The 19,465-nt window shown below is 38.7% G+C and overlaps 1 protein-coding gene across 6 annotated transcripts in view; it reads left to right on the top strand.

Annotated features, from left to right (window-relative positions):
- CABIN1 (calcineurin binding protein 1) overlaps nt 1-19,465 on the top strand; it is a 118,046-nt gene that overhangs the window by 76,993 nt on the left and 21,588 nt on the right. For all 6 annotated transcript variants that reach the window (XM_056329455.1, XM_056329426.1, XM_056329435.1 and 3 more), the window contains 4 exons: nt 5,917-6,080; nt 8,125-8,221; nt 9,444-10,085; nt 10,561-10,635. In XM_056329455.1, coding sequence (XP_056185430.1) covers nt 5,917-6,080; nt 8,125-8,221; nt 9,444-10,085; nt 10,561-10,635 — 978 coding nt within the window. The remainder of the gene's footprint in view (nt 1-5,916; nt 6,081-8,124; nt 8,222-9,443; nt 10,086-10,560; nt 10,636-19,465) is intronic.

Here is a 19,465-nt window from a genome sequence, read left to right as displayed (position 1 = left end):
AGGATTGTTTCTTAGCGTACCTTGGGGAAGGATGCTGCACCAGCACTGTTGGCATTAGCCAGGAAAAATAGTGCGAGGAGCAGTCGTCTTTATCCAGGGGATGGTGCGTTATACGCACACCTCCTGTGTTTCCTGGATTTTCAAGGGGGCGATGTCTGCCTGAGGCACACACTGTTGCAGAGCTCTGGAGGGAACACAGCTGTATCATTGCTCGAACAGGATTGCAGCTTCAAAACAGGTTTTAAGAGAATGGCCTGTTGCTCCTTCTTGCTTTCTTCTCTATCTTTCTTTCCATTGTAGCCATGGAGTAGAATGAATTCTTTATTTCCTTTTTTTATAGTCTGGTTAGCCAATTCCCTTTAAAAAGACATGATGTGACTTTCTGTTGACATGGTTTGAAATCACATGGTACATGGGAACCATCTGAGTAAAACTCCTTGAGCCTCCTGACCCTGTGAACAAAAAGCTCTAGATTCTGCCTGGCGAACAGCCAAACCCCATGTTTTGCAAAGGCGATCTGTAGACCTCAGTTTCTGTTTCACTAATTCCACCTGAACTTGTAACTCATCATCTTAACAAGACATTTCTGGTTTTATATAATAGCTTATGCAGCAGGGAAATTACTTCCTTTCCCTGACTTGGGTGTTTACGTCTCTGACATGCTCACACATAATAGTCTCTCCAGGTGGGTATGGCTTGTGTGTTCTTTCAATATGGTTAAAATCAATTTAATGTCAAGTCAACTGTAAAATGATTGTTCTAGAAACTAAAAAATCTGAAATCTAAGACTCTGAAAATAGTTGTATTTTGAAGAGAGAATTAAGAGGTGAAATTGTCCATTATGTTTATCAGCATATGATAAATGGAACATGTGGAGCATTTTCATTTGTCAATATTTTTCATGTTGCTCTCTTGCTAAAATAATGTTGCAGAATTCAACAGTTCTTCCAGAAAGCATACATGCTTTTTATTCACTTGGAATGAGTGTGTGTATTTAAAAAAAAAGACATAGACAATATTTACTTTGTAGACCAGGAATTATAGTCCTGCTTGGTTCTGATTTATTGAAAGGAAGTTGCTGCAGTTTTACCTTATTTCTGTTTCCTTTTCCAGGCTGATAAAATGTCATTTATTATCATACTTTTTTTTTATATTCTTTACTGTACTATGTGAACAAGAGTAAAGTAGACAAGAGGAGTGCTGCTTAAATACTCTTTAAAAAAGTTTGTAAGATTTTTCTGCAGTTGGCTAAGTTATGGAAGCAAAGGCTGCTTTTTTTTCCCTTGATGACAAGTCACTGCAGCTAATAATTTTAATATTCTGAATACAGCTGCTTTCATTTCTTAATACTTTTGTACCAACTCACATTCCTGTTGACAGAGGTGGAATTGTTCCACCAAGTGCTGAATAGCAGTGTGGATGAAATGAGGAATCGAGGAAGAAAAATAATAGAATTGTCTGTAGAAAAGAAGAAAAACCAAAATCAGCTGACAGGGTGAAACAATAAGCGATAGGGGAGCATGTTAAGACAATGAGAAAAGGTGGTTTAGTAATTTGCTAAATGGAGGAAGAACAGTGGTTTTAATGGTTACGCTCAGACGCAGCAGGAAGACGTGAGTCAAGCAAACACATACTTAGCAACTTTACACTAAATAAAGTGATGCTTACAGAGGGGAGTATGGATATTCAAAGCATGCACTGTACTTTCTTAGCTGAAAAGAGTGAGCTTTCAAATCCTGTGTGTTTAAACTGTTCAGCTTGAACCATATTCCTTTCCTTTTCAGGCCCCCAGTGCAAAGATGTTAGGTTGACCTAAGTAGCTGTGAAGAGAGGACACAAGTAACGTTAGTACTACTTAAGTGTGTTGTGCTTAACCCTGTATTAAAAGTCTTTAAAAAGAAAAAAGTTAGGAAAGTGTTTGGTTTTGCTTTGGTCACTTGAAGGCAGCAGTAGAATTGAGTTTGTTGTATGTGGTGCAGCTTGCACTTCTGGGACCTCCTGGGGAAAAAAGAGAAGGAAAAAAAAAGAGGGAGTTGAGTCATAAGTAACGGGAGGTCTTTATTTGTAACAGTAGTGTTTTTAATGTGTTTACTTGTTATATGTGAATCGGATTGTCTAAACTATGACTAGCATTTCTCCATTTCATTCATGGAGCATTGAGAGAGCAAAGTTTGATCTCTGCTTAGAAAATGGCTTACTCTGAAGCTCTCTAGTGTCAGCAGCAGCCATCCCCAGAGAAGTTTGGGTTTTGTCGAGAACTGTCAGCCTTTCCTCCTCAGAGAGGCATTCCTAAACCCCAGGGAATCCCCTCCTGTAAAGTTCTGGAGTATGCAGCATGGAGGAATAATAAGCACTTCCTTCCTTTCTATTTTCAGTGACTGAACTGGAAAGTAGCTGCTGTTGCTGTAGCTTGTGTTCACAAAAGCCTGTGCAGCATGGTCCTCTTCTCCTCACCCTCCTCCCTGGGTCTTCAATTCTTTTGCAAGGGGAGGTTGTGCAGCAAGTTTCAAACTGAAAAAAATTAAGAAGTATCACCAGGAATATGGTAGATTAACTTCATTATTCAGTTTCATATTTAATGTAAAATTCAGTATTATTGTTATCTGCAGGATTTTCTTGTACTCCCAGGTTTATGTTTTTTCTAGCAGTGTGTATCGGGCTTGTTTCCCCTGCCCCCAGCTCATACAGAGTGTTTGTTTAGCCAGGAAGGCATGGAGAGCAGCTTGGTGTTTTGGGTCATGAGAGGCATTTTGGAGTTGTTGGAAGCGTCTTGCGCCTTCCTCTAGTTTCGTGTAAACAGCTTTGCTGGCTGTTGCAGAAGCGGGGAGAACCTTTCAGCTGCAGGAACAGTGGCCATCAAACAAGGGCAGTGCACTGGACTTAAAATCCTTTTGGTGGCCAGAGCTGGAGACATTTTGTGAAGTGGCCTGCGTGGTGATAATCAGTAACAAAACCTTTCAAAGAACTGCAGATGTTGATCACAAGGTTCTGCATTCCTCAGTGTGTGTGTAATTTCAAGAGAGGTACTTTGCTAAGAAAACTGAATTTTCAAATGATGATATGAAAACTTTTGATTTTAGTCAAACTGACTAACTTTTTCTGCTCTCTTCCCCAGTTATTTCATTACAAGCTTTGCATTTGTATCTATCTTAAGTTTTGTTATATAAAAAAGAAACCCAAACCCTAGCATTCAGCTTTCTAAAAAGTTGCAGTGTATGGTCTGAGAAATATTCTTCCTGAAGCTTATTGATAGTTACAGCTTATAGATAGGGAAGGAAAAAATCTTGCCTGGTGTGCTTAGTTAAATTTCTCTTTGGGAGAGGTTTGAATAAGACTGTTTCTTTAGTCTTTGACTCAAACTGCAGGCTTAAAAAGAATTCCTCACTCATTAAGTAAATTCTGATAAACTCACTGTAACATCAGTGTTTTGCATATTGCTTAATAAAATCACAGTGGGTGGAATGAAGATTGTTCTGACTCCTGATGGCAGGTTCTTTCTGCTTTTGGCTTGAGGCTGCATGTGAGACAGGCAGGTATGTAACATAGGACAGTAATCTTATTTATTGCTGTTTTGCATTTGTAAAACTGCAAGTCAACACATGAAAAATTGGTGACTTTTCTTTTAAAATCAGGCATTCTTTTGTAATTGCAATGATAAAGTAAACTTAAACACCCCTAATGTGAGTTTTAATTTAAGCTCTTTCAATGTGCCCTGTTGTAGAAAGACACAAGAGCAGCATTTCCTAAAATATGCAACTGTGTTTCTGTCAGATGGACTTTGTCACTTTCAGGCTTTCTGGCTGCAATTAGCATATTCTGTCACTGCAAATGGTTTTACTGCGTTATTGTAATTTCTAGGGTAGCATTAAAATGTGTACACAGGCCATGGGAGAAGGAGCTGCAGAATTATTTTCAACTGATACCAGAAAGTATCTGAAAGCTCCCTCCAAGTAATCTGCCTAATTCAAAGGAGGGATGAGATAATGCTGAGAAAGACCAGGAACCTACACATTGGCTGTCTTCCATTCCTACAATATGCATCTAAGTTGACCATAAATTGTTTTCTGTAGTTAAATTGGCTAAGTAGGCTGTTGCAATGTGGTGCATTATGAGGCATTCAGTTGTTTTAGGATTTGGCAGACACCCAGTTTACATATGTGCAGAGAAGCAAAAAATGCCAGGCCCAGAATGTGTGTGTTTCATCTGTAGCCTGAAAGGAGAGTAATTGTATAGTTGGGGGGAAGAAAAAGACTCTCTATTTAAATGAGGTATGTGCTGTTTGATGGAACTGTTACTTGCAAGATCTGTACATGCTTGAGACCAACTGAGCTGTACGAACAGGTTAAGAGCTTTGCCACCAAGCCGCAGAAGGTACTTGTGGGCGGTGGTAGCTGGGGATAGGAGGAAGCGACGGTTGTGCCTCAGGGGGCAGTCATGGTACGGTTTTAGGTACTTTGTGGAAACGGGAAGCTACAAAAAAAAGTTTGAAAGAAAGCTTCAGAGATCAAAGAGGAAAAATGGCTTTCTCTGTGATCAATAGGGAGTAAGAGTAGAGAGCACGAGGAAAATAAAGACAATTTTGCAGAGCAGTCTGTGTATTGTATTTAGTTGAAGTCATTGTTTCCTATTTAAAGACAGTGATATTTGTGTGTTGTATAGGAACTTGGCAAAAAAACATCCCATGGAGTAGAACTGCAGATTTTCTGAAGACGTGTAGGGGGAGGCTCTGTTGTAGACAGGCTGGTTACATATTTGCTTCTTTTGTGGTCAAATGTAATTTAAGATTGCAGTAATAATTTTCTTTGTGTTAAGATCTGAAGGATTTTGCTCACATTGAAAGTAAAGCTAAAAATATCAAAGCAAGACCTTTAAACAAGGATAAAGGAGTAAATATTTGTATATCCTGCTCTCTGAACCGGTTTGGTAAGCAAAATTCATTTTCAGTCAGGTAGTCCTCTCGCTGAGACTATTCTTTCCTGCATTGACACAAAATGGTATACACGACCAGAGGATTTTCCTCTTAAAAGAGCTGCTACAGGAAAAGTTTCAGAACTGACTAAAGTACAAGAGAAAGGTTTCCACTGATGTAACGGCGGTTTTTGTGAATGGTCATAATATAAGTTGCGTACTAACATGCAGGCATAGTAGTATTTGCATTACATTTTTTCAGATATGGTTGACTAGCGTGTTGACAGCATCCATTGGAAAAAAACTCCTTAGACTTACTAGACATTGCAAAATCTGAGCTGACTAACCATAATTAAATTGTATTTTCTATCAGTCTCCAGCCTTATTTCCCAAAGATTCCCTTGTCCTAGAATAGAAATTTAATTAGAAAGCTCAGGATGCATACACAAGTATTTGAATCTGCCACTGGAAAATGGATACTGCTGAGGAATCTGATTCTTCCTATCAGGCTGGTTAGTGCCGTGGTGAACACTGAGGATACAAGGCAGTAACCAAGTTCCTAAGACATTTAGTAACAGATTATTTGAAGATAGACACTTGCGGTGGCTGCACAGCCGTAGCAGCTTTCAGGCCAGGAAATCTTACTTTAAGTTACACCTTGTTTTTTATGGTAGTTGAGCTTTGGCTTAGGAAGGCGTGTTCACAGGCGTTTAAGAAAAATGCACAATATAATTTAGGCTTTGCTTGCCTTTTCCTGGGAATAGTTCAGAAGCACGTTTAGAAGGTGTGCTGTGGCTTATGCAAGCCTCCCTCATTTGCTACTGGCAGGAATCAGTTGACTTTAAATCCAAATCTCCCTGTCTGAAGGACCACAGCGTTTGTCTGTCCATTATTCCCCTGACCCTCAGTGAAGTTCAGTATGCTGTGGAATCTGACCTATTTTTTAAGATTTCTGCCATTTTCAGTTGGATCCCTCTTTAGAGGTTTCCTCTTTTCCTTTCTCTGCAGGGAATCTGGCGAATCCCCGTGGATGAGATTGACCGCCCAGGCAGTTTTGCATCTCATATGAACCGCTCTATTGTCTTACTGCTAAATGTGCTGTCACAGCTAAAGGATTACAACACCTTGCTGAAAGTCTCATCTATGCTTCAGAGGACCCCTGATCAGGGAAAGTATGATGTGTTTATTTTAATCGATTACTTTGTAAAGCTAATGTATTTTGTTCACTCTGTAACTATTTGATTTAAAAATGTTTTTAGCTTAGGATAAAAGTTTAGACAGATTTCCTTGGGAACGTAGTGGAAGGATGGTTGATTTTTCTCAGGATTACAATTCCATAGTAGAGTCTAGAATTTCTCTGCTTTTCTGTTGAAACTCAGAGCAGCCATACAGCTGCCTTAACAGACTTGCAGAGGTTTTCTGTCATGTGAAGGGATTCACTGAGGGAACAGAGCATCATGACTTCTGCACCCCTCTGCTGGCCTCTTGCATAAGAGCTGTGTCCAGTGAGGGAGGTCACGGCCCAGGCGTCCTGCCTTCCTGTAATCCTTGACAGACTGAACAATGGTTATGTGCCTGTTGGCAGCTGATGCTATTTAAAAAGCTTATCCTATTCAGGGGTGAGCTAATTTTAATTGCATTAACCTTATTTAAGGAAAAAGAAGCCGTTTAATGCGAGCTATATACAGGTTCATATCAATGGGAAGACCAAAATAAACATCTAAGGAAAACACTGAAGCAATTGAGGTAAAATTCTAGTAGTTTGCCAAGTGGTAAATGTTGAGATTAGTCTCTGGCAAATGCTTAAGAAATTGAACTGAATGATTGATGGCAGTAAGTTGGAGGCATTGAAGGCTCTTTCATGTGTTTTTGAGTGTGAGTGCGTGTGAATTTGCATAGGTTGTAGTATGTCTGGGAATATGTTGCCACATGTTCAGCAGACTTGAAGCCAAAAATACTTTGACTTTCAGCATATCAGAAGTACTGGACCATAGAAGGTTTAAACTCTGTCCTAAGCAAGCCCACAGCTGTACTAAAAATATTATGTTATTTATAAGTCTAGACTGAATTTAACAAACAAGTAATTTGACATGTTGGATCAGCCAGTGCCAGCCATGGTGAACTACAGTCATTACAGGAACTTATAAATGCAGATATTCTGGGTGTGTCTAGTATATGCCTGTAACAGCCCTGTTTTTAAAAATAGGACGGTTTTTAGCTGAACTTTAGTTATTACTGAACTAATGAGGAGTCAGGTTTTTGTATCTTGTTTAAAAAGCAAACCACAGAATTACCAATTTAATGTAATACTGTAGAGAGAAAATACGTGTATTAAAAATGTTGGCTTTTTTACTGAAATAGTACCCTTCAAAATTATTTACTTTATATTTAGCCCTGTCATTAGAACCAGCCAGTTCTGAGATAGAAATTCAGTTTTCCGTCAAACTCAATTAGGTGGGATGGCTGGCTGGAAATGTTGCCCTTGAAAGTGAACTAAAGCATTGTGTCAGAATACACTGAAGTTACAATGCTCTAGTAAATTAAATGAAGCTATAGAGTGAATAAGTGTTAGATATACAATTTTTTTTTTTTAATAATATTGAATAGGAAAAAAGTATTAGTACATGGGTGTTTTAGCTCTAAAAAACCTAGATTCAAAGGCAACTGATAAGACACACGAGAAAGGATTTGCTGTTGTCCTTAATCTCACATGCATGGTTCATCCAGAACATGAAAATCACCTGACAGTTCAAAGATAACTTTGTGTGACTAGTACTCTTTTTCGAGAAAAGGTTTGAATGAAAAGCTGGTATTTGAGGGGCACAGAAGGCCTGATAAAAGAAAACTGTAATTCTGGTTGTCTGTTTTGCTCTGGGTTTGGTTTTTTGGGGTTTCTTTCTTCATTTCTTGCCTTCCCTCCGTTTGCAGATAGTGCTATCTCTTGCTTCATGCCTGTCACCTTAAATGATTGTGGGGAGGGGAGAAATGGAGGGAAAAATAACTGAAGTGTTGTATTTCAATATGCAACTGTGTATGTTTTGTTTGCTTTCTTCTAACTTGTTTTTTTAGAATCGTTATGTTAGGTTTTTTTGTTGGATGGGTTTGTTTTGGTTTGATTTTTTTTTTTCTTTTTTTTTTAACATCCTCGTTCTTGCTTTTGAAGTCCATTAACCTTTTGGCAGTTGGCTTAATTTCTGTTACCTTACTGTGGCACAGGAAGTACTTGCGTGATGCAGATCGCCAGGTTCTGGCCCAACAAGCCTTTGTGCTTACAGTGAAAGTGTTGGAGGACACTCTCAACGATCTGACACAGGTAAGGCAGCAGTGCATTTAATGGTCATTGGTAATTAAATTTTTCTATGTTCAGTTTACTTATTCCTTAGATCTCCTCGGGCTGAAGGGCTACATTATTATCAGTTGTATCTGATATCTTTTGTTTATATGCAGCTACTGAGAAAACTTTCTTCCAGCATTGTTGTTTTTCCTTATTTGGGAATCTAGTAACAAATATAGTTGTTGAGAATGGATTGCAGGAACTTTGGTTTGGCTGTCCCTCAAATTTCAAATGATGGTAGTAGAACAGCTACATTTTCAGGTGGGAGCTATTGGAAATTTCGTTTTAAAATGAACTAAGATTCCTCTTGCAAAACAAAACTAGGCAACTAGATATACATGCCTAGCCATTTTTAACTGCTAGTCCTTGACAGCACCACACCTGTTATTACATTGAATTGTAATTTAGATTTAATTTTAAAAAGTCATATAGAGACTAAGCAGTTTCTGAGTTAAGATAATTGGAAATTGGAAGTTTATTTGATAAACACTTTTAAGGAAGAACTTGTTCCTAAGGGTTTTTCAAGTTGACAGATTATGAGTTTAACAAATTAAATGAAAACATCCGTAAGAGCACTGGAACTCTGTGTGTATGAAATAGTTTGTTCACAGATCTGGATGAAAGAATTGTATCACTAGCAATTTTTGAAAGAAGAGATGACATACTGAGGTATTGGACCATTACCAAAGTAAAGGTACAAAAATTAAAACCCTGTGGCAGAATTTAGCATACTTCTTGATCTGCTAACTTTCTGAAGAAAGTTAAGTAAGAGCAACCAAAGGGAAGGTTCTTAAATTGGAGGTTGATCTGCAGCTGCCAAACGAAACAGGTTTAGTTTTGATTTCAGTACATTAGAAGAAAATTCTGCACTGTTAAAACCTTGGATTTCATTTAGTTGGATCCCACAGTACACACTGAAGTAGTGCAGGGGAAAAAAACATTGCAGCTTTGGTTCAGCATATGCAGTTGATTTCTCTGTGATGTTTTCACTGATGATAAAATCTTACTTTAACTGTAAGATTTGTGGCTTGGATTAATTAATATTCAGGAACAAACAAGAATGAATATAGAATAAATGCTTTTTCTTCAGCAGAGACAGTAATGTAAAGGTACTCGTTGTCAGTATTCATGGTGGTCATAGCTGTGCTCAAATGCTTTCTGATTGCAATAATAACAGAAAAGAATGACTTCTTTCACTAAGGTTTCAGAAGATCAGAGTTCCAAGTCTTCTAACCTTCCTTCAGCAAGGATGACAACAGACGTTTCTAATAAAACTAGTGCTGAAGAGGGGAAGGATGTCCTTCCCAAAAAGCCAGTTTTATCAGATGGAGTAGTACATAGTACTGAAAACGGAGTAAAGGAGGTCACACAGGGACAAATTCCCAATGCTATGGACATATTGGAGCAAGAGGACAAGAATGACAAGGAAATTAAAGAGCTCCCTAGGCCTGGTTCAGTTGAGCCGATGGATCTTGATGGAAATTCTAATGACCCTGAAAAAATTGATTCTTCATGTAAACGCAGTGAGCCAGACCGTCTTCAGTCTGGCAGGAACTCAAAAGAGAGAGCTCCAGAGAGCCGGACTCCAGAACTTTCTTTGGAAGAGCTAAGTATTAGCTCAAAACATCAGCAGCAGGCAGCTAAAGGAATAGTTCAAGCAGTACCTACAGAAGAACCTGTCCAGAGATCAAGCAGGAAGAGGAAATTACTTGAGGATGTGGAGTCTGGGAAAACACTTCTGCTTGATGCTTATCGAGTATGGCAGCAAGGTCAGAAAGTTATGGCCTATGACCTGGGTAAAATTGAGAAGATCATGTCTGAAACGTACATGCTGATTAAACAGGTAAAGTATTTTACCGTTAGTTGTAATTTCTCTGTGTGACCTCGGACATGCTTATAGAATAACAATAAGTGCTGAACCAAGCAGTATAAAATTGGCCCTATACCTGTTCAAAAGCTGGGGAGATATGTATCTCCCAAAGAACCATTCTCTTGACGAGACCACTACTAGAGGTGGAGGGGAAACCCTCCATGTTTTGGAGGTAAATTTCTGAAATCAGTTAAGAGCTATAATACCAATATTATTGGTATTATTGGAAACCATGAGGTTTGTTCATGCTAAATATTATTTTGTATTAAGAGAGCGTTTTATATCTTTCACTATAGACTCCCAAATAACTTAAGATCACCGTTCTGCCATAGAAGAGCTGCTTCTCCGCCTTATTCTCATGCTTTACCTCCCCATTTCATCTGATTTTAATTAGATTTATAGATGAGCTAAGTAATTGTGACTTCATTAGTTGTGATTCTGTGTTCAGGTGGATGAAGAAGTAGCACTTGAACAGGCAGTCAAGTTTTGCCAGGTGCATATGGGAGCATCAGCACAGAAACAGGTAAGCTCTGTGAAGTCTCTGGCTGCTTGTAACAAGCTTTTATTACTTAGCCTGTACAATCAAGTCTGTCACTGAGTGTTTGCAGCAATTAGAAATATCTACTTTCCTTGTGTTGTTGTCATCTAAGACAAGTTGGGTCACATTAGTGTAGGGAGCTCATCCCTTTTGTTAGGGTCATTGCTATTGTGTATATCAGGCTTGAAGGACAGTTTGCGTGCCCAAAAGCTTGTGGGGAAACCCCCAAACAATCTTAAAATTGAAATATTTATAGCACACTACAGTTTCCTTAATGTTCCCATAATTCCTCAGCACTTCATGGATGGTAATTACTTCTCTCTGATCCCTAAGGGCTAACAACCTCATCAGCTCTTCCCTTCCTAACATTGCACTCTGCTCCAGAGATACCAAATATCTTTTCTCTCAACTTGCATGGCTGAGAAACTGATTTTAACTCTGTTATATTACTCAGTTTATTTTTAGCTTGTAGTTTCTCAGTTTATCCAGTGAACAATTACAGAGCTTTAAAGGGATGGTTATTTATCAGTCCTTAATGTGAAATCAAAGCCAAGAGGAGAACTGGATGAATGACGTGTTTTGTGGCCATTTGTTTTGCCAGCAAACCATCAGTTGAAAGCCCCAGAGTATTTTCTAGGTTTGTACTTTCCATAATTTTTGCCGCCAGCACACAAAGAAGCAGTTACTCAGCACATTTTGACTAGAAGATAAAATATATTTTGAAGAAAAAATCTGTGTTCCTAGTTAATACTGCTCAGAGCTTTGTGAGTGTTTTATGCTATGAAAATGCAGTCTGTGTTATTGATTGCTAGCTCTCAAAAAGTAACTAAAATAGTATTTGTCTAAGAATATTTGAAAAAAAAAATCTGTTGAAGTGCAACTTGGAAGTCTGTTATCTTCGAGTGTTTCACAAGTGGTGGTCTGTATCATGCCTAAGTGTAAACCAGAAAGCATCTCTAAGGTTTTCTGTACAAGAAAGGTATATAACTATATGAATATGTTGAACCATGTTTCAGTACTGATTTAAAGTAGAGCTCTTTCAGAAATGTCTTGAACAAACTTGGTTTACGAGCTGCAGAAAGTTATTCTGGTTTTCTGTAGTTTGTCTCTTCTGTCCCTTGAGTATCTCTTCCATTATTTCATCTTCCCATCATCTCCTGTAATTTCATCTTCCTGTCATGTGCCTTACCCAGCAGAACTGTACATACAAGAAAAGCTACAAGCTATGACTAGTCTAGATATATCCACACACGCATTCGAACTCGCCAGTTACCAGGAAAAAGGTAGTATTGTTGCAGAGAGGGGGAGAATTGCCTGCTTCTCCATCACTTGATTCTTTCCCTTTGCCTAGGCACTAATACCATAACAATGGAAGGACAGTAAAAGTCTGTTCTTCAGAATTTCTCTTCATCTTCCAAATTGGGATGGGGCTTTTCTTCTGTAAAATACACCTATCTCTGCTTTGCAAAAACTTTTGAGGTGGTACATCTCTGATGTTAGCAAGTTAAATATTGTCTTAATGTGGAAAGGATTTGAATACCTATCTCACCTGATTTTCAAAAGAAACACATTTCTTAGAACTCCAGCTAATTCTTCTAGTTTCTGAAGCAAGTCCAGTATCTATCACCAGAACACTGCCTCTATTCTTTAGATCTTTCCAAACTAACCTCAAATAACTCACGTTACCTGATCCTCCCTTCAGTATGTTAATGTACATGAAAAATGCTTCTCAGAACTGAAGTACAACTGTTAGAGATGCTGCTTAGGAGGTAGGAGAACTTACAAAGGTGAACCTTTGCTATATAGAGTTAAGAGGCCTTCCTTTTAGGCTTTTCTGCCTAGTACAGCTGAAGAAATTTAAGGCTGTAGGTCAACTCCTGTAAAAAGGGTTAGTGCTGCCTACTCTGCAGCTTCAGGAAAAGCAGATTTCTTTGTCTTTTGTGGAAAGTTCCAGCTTTTTTTCTGTTTGTTTTCATTGAAGATACGTGCCTTCAAGTGGAGCTTGAACCTTGTGTTTTCACGCATTATTCTCTTGAATCTAGGGATGCTTGTTCTCCTCATCTCATTTTGATGAATATTGTTTTACTGGTGATTATTGCCTTGTCTAGGAGAGTAGAGGGGGTTGAAGCCCTCAGGGCAGACTCTCTTACACAGCATTTATTATAGACAAGATTACCTTCACACTAAATTTTTTCCTGAAATTGTGTTAGTTTTAGTTGTCAGAAGGCATGCCGACCTGTGTTTTTTCCTGTGCTGTGTAGAAAGTCTGAGTCTTGAGTATCCATAAATGTTTCCAGTTATTAATACTGAGATAAAAATGATCTAACAGCGTGTTTAGTTAAAATGTGCATTTGTATAGTGCATCTCCTAGCGGGGTAACAGGACAGGATGTAAGAGTAAAGGGAGTTTTTCTTTATTAGATTTTCTGGAAGTAACTTTCTCCAGTTTGTGCCCCTTGGAAAGTCAGTAGCATGTTTCCATTGAACTGTAGAAATTAACAGAAGTGTCAAAAGAGGTATTCTAGTAGAAGTGTTTTCTTTGATTGTGGTCTGGTATTTAAGATTTTATGGTTTTTTTGTTAAGGAAATCTTGGCAAGTTAAGGCTTTTTAGTTTATCTTGGGGGAAAAAACAGGCAACATCACACTGATTTATGACTTCAAAATAAAAAGAATTTGCTAATAAGCTTCTTTGAAATAAAATTACTGTTTGCTTTTTGGATGTATTCACTCAACAAACTTGCATGGATCAGCCAAGTTCCTTGATGAGCTTTCTTGAAGATTCTGGATATGCGATTGCTATGGCAGTTCTTCCTGCAAAGTCAACACTTACTCAGGCATGTGGCAAAACACTAGAATCATGAAAAACCTGCACACAAACTAATCTTGAAAGTAGATGCAGTAGGTAAGCTACTATATAACTGCACTGGAATTGATGAAATTCCAGTTAAATCACTTGAAATAAAGCATACCTCTTAACACGATGCACTTTGAAGCTTGTAAGCATTCCCTTTTAGGAAGCAGTCCCAGCTAATGAGATTATTACATGCTGCAGTCTCACTTTCGGCTGTTTCTAGCAGAATCTTGTAAGCTGTGTGAAGCTGCCCTGCTGCTCGTATAACACTATGAATTAGTGTGGAGACACAGGAATAGCCGCTCTTGTAGACATCTGTCTGTTTTCAGCATACTGAATCCTGTTTTATTTAAAATGGGCAAGTATTTGCAGTCTGTAAACAAATTATGTAATGTATAGAGCTGCTGCAGCCCAGAGAAGTGCTTTATTATTGGATAGTTTGAGTAGGTTTACAGGACCTGTGGTTCTTCAGTCACTTATCCCAAGCAATTGACAGTCAAAAAACCCCCTGTGAAGAAAGAGTCCACCTTGATGCATGTCTTTCTCTGTTGGCTGTTGTATTTTACAGTTCCAGGCAGTATATGGTTTCTTTATGGAAGTTTTCACTTACTACTAAAATAAGGAATTATTTGAATTACAGCTTTTCAGCTTTCTTCCAGACCAGTTGGAGTTTTTAACCTAAATATTTAACAACTTAGTTGAAATCTTTTTATACACCTCTTGAGGCTTAAGCAGGAAACAATAGAGCAATCAGTAAATGGAATTTGACAAAGCGGGTTGTTAGATCTCATCACAAAAGTATAACCTTTTTAATAGTTTGGCAGTACTGTGGCCCTTTCACTTGATTTCAGAAGTCCTCTGTAGTCCTCATGACTGTTGCAATGTTAACATGTGTTGAGCTGATGGCACTTTAGCGTCTTCTTCTACAAAGTCAGCTAAATGCATGGGGAAGTGGCTTAGAAGGGTTGGCTCCCAGCCTTGAAGAAGGCAGAAAAAGATGGTGGTACAAAACCTTGCCATGATGAGTTCCTCTGCTTCAGGATAGCTGTTGAAATTGAAGTGTTCTTGTGACATGCTACACATCAACAAAGAAATTAATGTAGATATTCTGTCATGAGATCTTGTATAGGGTGGCAACATAGCCTGCTTGTGCCAAGGATGGAAAATTGTGTTTCAAAAAGGAGTCCTTTATACATGTGACTGCGGTTCACAGTTCAGGTGTTGCTTAACATTTTAACAGGATGCTTAACAGTGTGCTGTGCTTGGACTGTAACACCTTTAACAGAAGGGTGTACCTGTGTGTACTCGGTACAGACTTGGGTAACATGCTATAGCATTAGAGCTCTAGTGTGGTGAGGAACCTTACCAGTTAAAATCAGTTGAGCATCATCTTATCACTTAAACATCTTCTCAAACTTAATTGGATCCAGCTCTTAACTTTCGGGAGTACTTGGTGTTTTTCCACAGCAAACACAGTTTTGCTTTACCAAATCCTGCTTATGGGAGCTTTGAGTTTTTAATGTCTAATTGAGAAGCAGCTGAAGAGCTGAAAGAGTCATTCAAAGAGGTTACCAAAGGGAGACTTGTGAACTTGAAAAACCTACTGGCAAATACAATATAAGTTAATCCATTTATATTACCCAGGGTGTGTGTGTGGGGGGGTGGATTTTAACATCATTAATAATTTGTGCTGTGTTTGTATTTAGCTAGGTTCAGTGTTACTGTAATAAATATTTACTGTTAAACCATAATGGTGAAGTAAAATCTCAGCTTGTAATACTGTCTAATGTGAAAGTGAAATGGCAGGGAAGACTGAAGTGAATGCAGTTTTCTTGTTTTTAATAAAAAGGAAAACCCTTTACGGTGGGTGGGAAGACAGTAGCATAAACAGATGAGATTCCAGTAATTGGTATAAAAATGTATTCAGTGTAAGTTGCTGGGAGATTTCGTTCAGTATTCCAAAATAATAATAATTCTAAAAAGTACTGTATTCATAAGCTTGAGCACACTTTAGTTCAAGATCTAGAGTGGTGATGCAACGTTCTTAAACATCGATATTAATGCTGCTGTTTATCTTTCTTATTGTGTCCTCAAGAGGACAAGGGCAATATTGTCTGGTCAGTTTCCAGTGTTACAGAAGATGGCCCAGTGAACACTTTGCAAATAAATATCATTTTATCTGTTACAACAGTATAATCATCAGCCCTTCAGAGAATGTTGTTTTGCTGCTTGTTGCCTATTTAACTGCTCTTGTTGAAGTTGCCAAGTTGATCATGTGACTAAACTAACATATGCAGAGGATTTGACAAAATAACTTCTCAAATATTTGCATGTTCTAGTACTGCCTATTGACCCTTTAGCCTATTGTACTGTTTTAAAAACAAAGAGGCTGAAGTTTCAGAAACTACTTGAATTTAGTTCAGACTATGGCAGCTTCCAAAGAAGGGTGTATGACCACCAGTAGTGACCCATCAGGAGTGGGGTTGTGACTCCAACAACGTTTAATTGCTCAGGCTAGAATTTAAAGTCATGAAGTGAGTAGTCATGCAATTGGAAAAGATGGGAGAGTGGTAGCCCATCTCACCTGGTGGCCTTTTAGTATCTGAGGGAAGAAAGTAAGTAGTTCTGGTTGTACTTACAGGCTGTGATGGGTGTTAGTTTTCTGATTATTTTTGTTGTTGTCTAAAGTCGTACCTCTAGAAGACATGATAGAGATTCACAGCGTAAGAATGTAGCATAGGTAAATCAGCACTTGAAAGAGAGAACTGCTGCTAGAAGAAGTAAGCCTGCTTCCTCGGTAGCTGCTTCTTCCTCTGCTATGGTGTATGTTCCTTTGTGCTGGCACAAGCATTTGTGTGGCTGTGCAGCCCACTGGACTGGAGAACAGCTCCAGTTGTTCATCCAGAGGAATGAAAGTCATTCCTCCTCTTTTTGTCGTTTTATGCTTAAGTTCTTAAGTGTGAGCAAGGCTTTTGATACACATGTATCAAATGGGCTGAAATAGCTACCCCATAGTGGTCACTGTGTCATTAGTTAAGTTTCTGAAGTTAGAGTAGAGATTAATTCAGTTTGGTCAAGCAGCATTTTGAAGGATGTTTGTTCTTTTCTTTTAATTTTCTCAGTCTGAGAATATTATCAAAAAATTTGCAGAGATCCTGAAAGCAGTCAGCTATGGCTCTGAGTTATAAGATATATTTTCAGTCTTGCCAACTAAGATTTTCATATGAAATTAATGGTCCCTGGAAATGGAATACCAAGGAGGACTTGCTGAAGGAGGATGAAAGATTAAGAAGCAGACTAGTTTGACCTTGAGGTAGCTTTGTGCTTAAATGTGTGTTCCTAAGGACCAAGGAGGGGACGTGCTGGCAGAAGCAGTTGTGAAGCTTCTAGATAATTAGAGAATTTCTAATAAGCCTTTCTACTGACTGCCTAAAATTGGTCATATTTAATTCTTCATTTTATACATAATGATGATGTCTGTGATACTGTTAAGGACATGTCGGCATGGGAAAGTTATTGCAGCACCAGCTATGATGAAGCTTCTTAGTGTGCAGAATATTAATGCATGTGGAGATACTTCAGTCTAAGAAGACATCTGTCTTCTTTTTTTCTTGACTTGCAATTTGAAAGGGTATTTTTATTACTGTGGACTTAATATTGAATGCCTTAATACTAAAATTACGGCTTTCACCAGCATTGAAACTGTCATGACAGGTAGCCTAAAGAGTACAGGTGAAACGTTGTGGTTGTGTGTTAGGGTATACTGTACATCAGCAATCCTGAGAACTGAATTTATATGGAACAGCTTAAAACATTGCAGACGTCAACATTGCACACAGGGCTGTATTTAACATCTCTAAAAATACAAGAGTGTTCAAAGGCAAAGTTCCAAAATGCCACTAAGTCTCTAATCCTGTGTTGTGACCCTTGAGAATAGGGGACTGACTGTAGAAACTCCCAGTAATGGGTAGCGTTGTAGTAGCTGAAATGTCTATTGGCTCCTTATGGTATAGTATATCATCTAAATGTCATGAGAAGGGACTGTTTCAACATTGCTGAGTTATTTAAGACTCACTGCTGCCTTAGCCAAAAAAATCCTTGCTCTGGGACCAACTCCATCCCCAAACAGTGAGGGAGAGAGAAGAAATTTTCAACCACCCTTTCCTGTTCCAGCTGCCAGACCTTGAGCTCTCCCTGCCCTGTTCTGACAGATCAAATCTTCCCTTTCACCCTTGGCTTCACTCGCCTCTTCCAAAGCAACACATACATACATGACCACCTTCTCCCACTGGCTGGTGCCAGCAAGTGCTCTTGTTTCCCTTTCTAAACCTGCAGTCAAAACTCTTCAGCAGCTTTCAGTGTCAGATCTAATTAAACATGATGCTTCATGAAGAAGCTTTCATCAGAATCAAAACAAGAAATTTTTATTATAAACACAAAGGCACAATCAGGTTATGCAAATCAGCCGTGCCTTTCAGACTCCTGGCAGTCTGCCACTGTGATCCCTGATTATTATTTTTTATTATTATTACAGAAGTTTTGCTGCTTTTGTAATATAAAAGCAGGGGGTTTTGAGGAAAGGCACAGTTTTAGTGCTGCTGTTACTGCCCTCCCCTAGTTCCAAAACAGGTAACTGAGCTCTTGTTTTCTTCTTTTACCAGTGTTTGACTCTTTCCAGTGCTGGTGATGAGTAGTCTTAAACCACAGCCTCATAACCGAAGGGTTTTAGGGGATCAGGGCTGATGGGCTTGCTGTACAGGGTCTGCAGCTGGAACTGCACTCAACCTCAGAAGTGTTCAGATTGACTCTGGAGCATCAGTCTAGTGATGTTATGATCTCTATGTTGGACTTTACAGTGAATGTGACATTTTATTTGGAACAGGAAAAATTGTCTTCCGTGAGTGAAGCTAGAGGGCACTTCAGGGGATATTTCCCCTTCTGCTGTGGAATGCAGTCAGCACTGCAGTGACACGGTCTTATAGGCTTTTTTCTTGAAGGAGGAAACTTGAGAGTGACTTGTTTGAACTGCCTTGAATGTCTGAAGCATTTTGTTCTCGAATTCTCACTCTTAAAAAAAAAAAAACCAAAAACACCAAACAACAAATCACCAGGCTGTTCTCTTCAGGTAACAGCTAAAAGCTTTCTGTAAAGGCACTTTGCTGGAGATGGGAGGAGGTAAGTAAAATATTAAAAAATTAGAAAATAATCATCTCTAGTTCTACCTCATGTGTTTTCTCCCCCTTTTTGTTCCACCCACATGCTGCTAATTTTCATCTTTTCTTCCTGCACATCAAGACGTCAGAGACTGCTTACAGAAAAAGTTGTTTTTCCTGAGTTGTCTGTGTGCTTTATTAATTCAGCAAAGATGACAAGAAAGGAGGGGGAAGGAGGAGGTGGGGATAGGGGGACAAAAGGACAAGCTCTTTCATGGTCTCACTCCTACCAAAGGGTGACCGTTTTGTTCACTGTTGCATTTGCCAGTTGCCATGGCATCCCCCTCTCACTCTATCCTGGAGGTGTATTCTTGGTATAATTAACAGCTCTCCTCCTTCTGTCTCCTGCAGAAAGCGATCATTAAGTGAACATGAAGGAAAGAAAAGTCACTTTTTATCTTTTACTTTGTCTGTCAGTGTTTTTCATCCTACTACCTTATCTCTCTTGGTCCAGTAATGGTGGTTTTTTTGTATGGAGGCATTGCTGGAATACGGCTGCCTGTGTAGAGCAGGGCATTAAGCCCCTGCATGCGTTTGTGCATAAACCTTCATTATTTTCTGTATATAGAACTATAATCTTAGGAAATACAAGCTTCTTCAGCATCTGGATCATGGATGTTGGTGCTAGTTCTAATGTACCTTGAAGAAGACTTCCGAATGAGATTTCTTTCAAATGTTGCTGCAGAGAGATTGATAAAAAAGTATAAATAGGCATAGCTTAATTAAAATACAATACTGTACAGGAGTTGGA

Source organism: Falco biarmicus, chromosome 1 (genome assembly GCF_023638135.1).
Source record: "Falco biarmicus isolate bFalBia1 chromosome 1, bFalBia1.pri, whole genome shotgun sequence".
Classification (NCBI taxonomy): Eukaryota; Metazoa; Chordata; class Aves; order Falconiformes; family Falconidae; genus Falco; species Falco biarmicus.
Note: the sequence above shows the minus strand (reverse complement) of the source record. Positions and strands in the feature narration are given on the sequence as shown.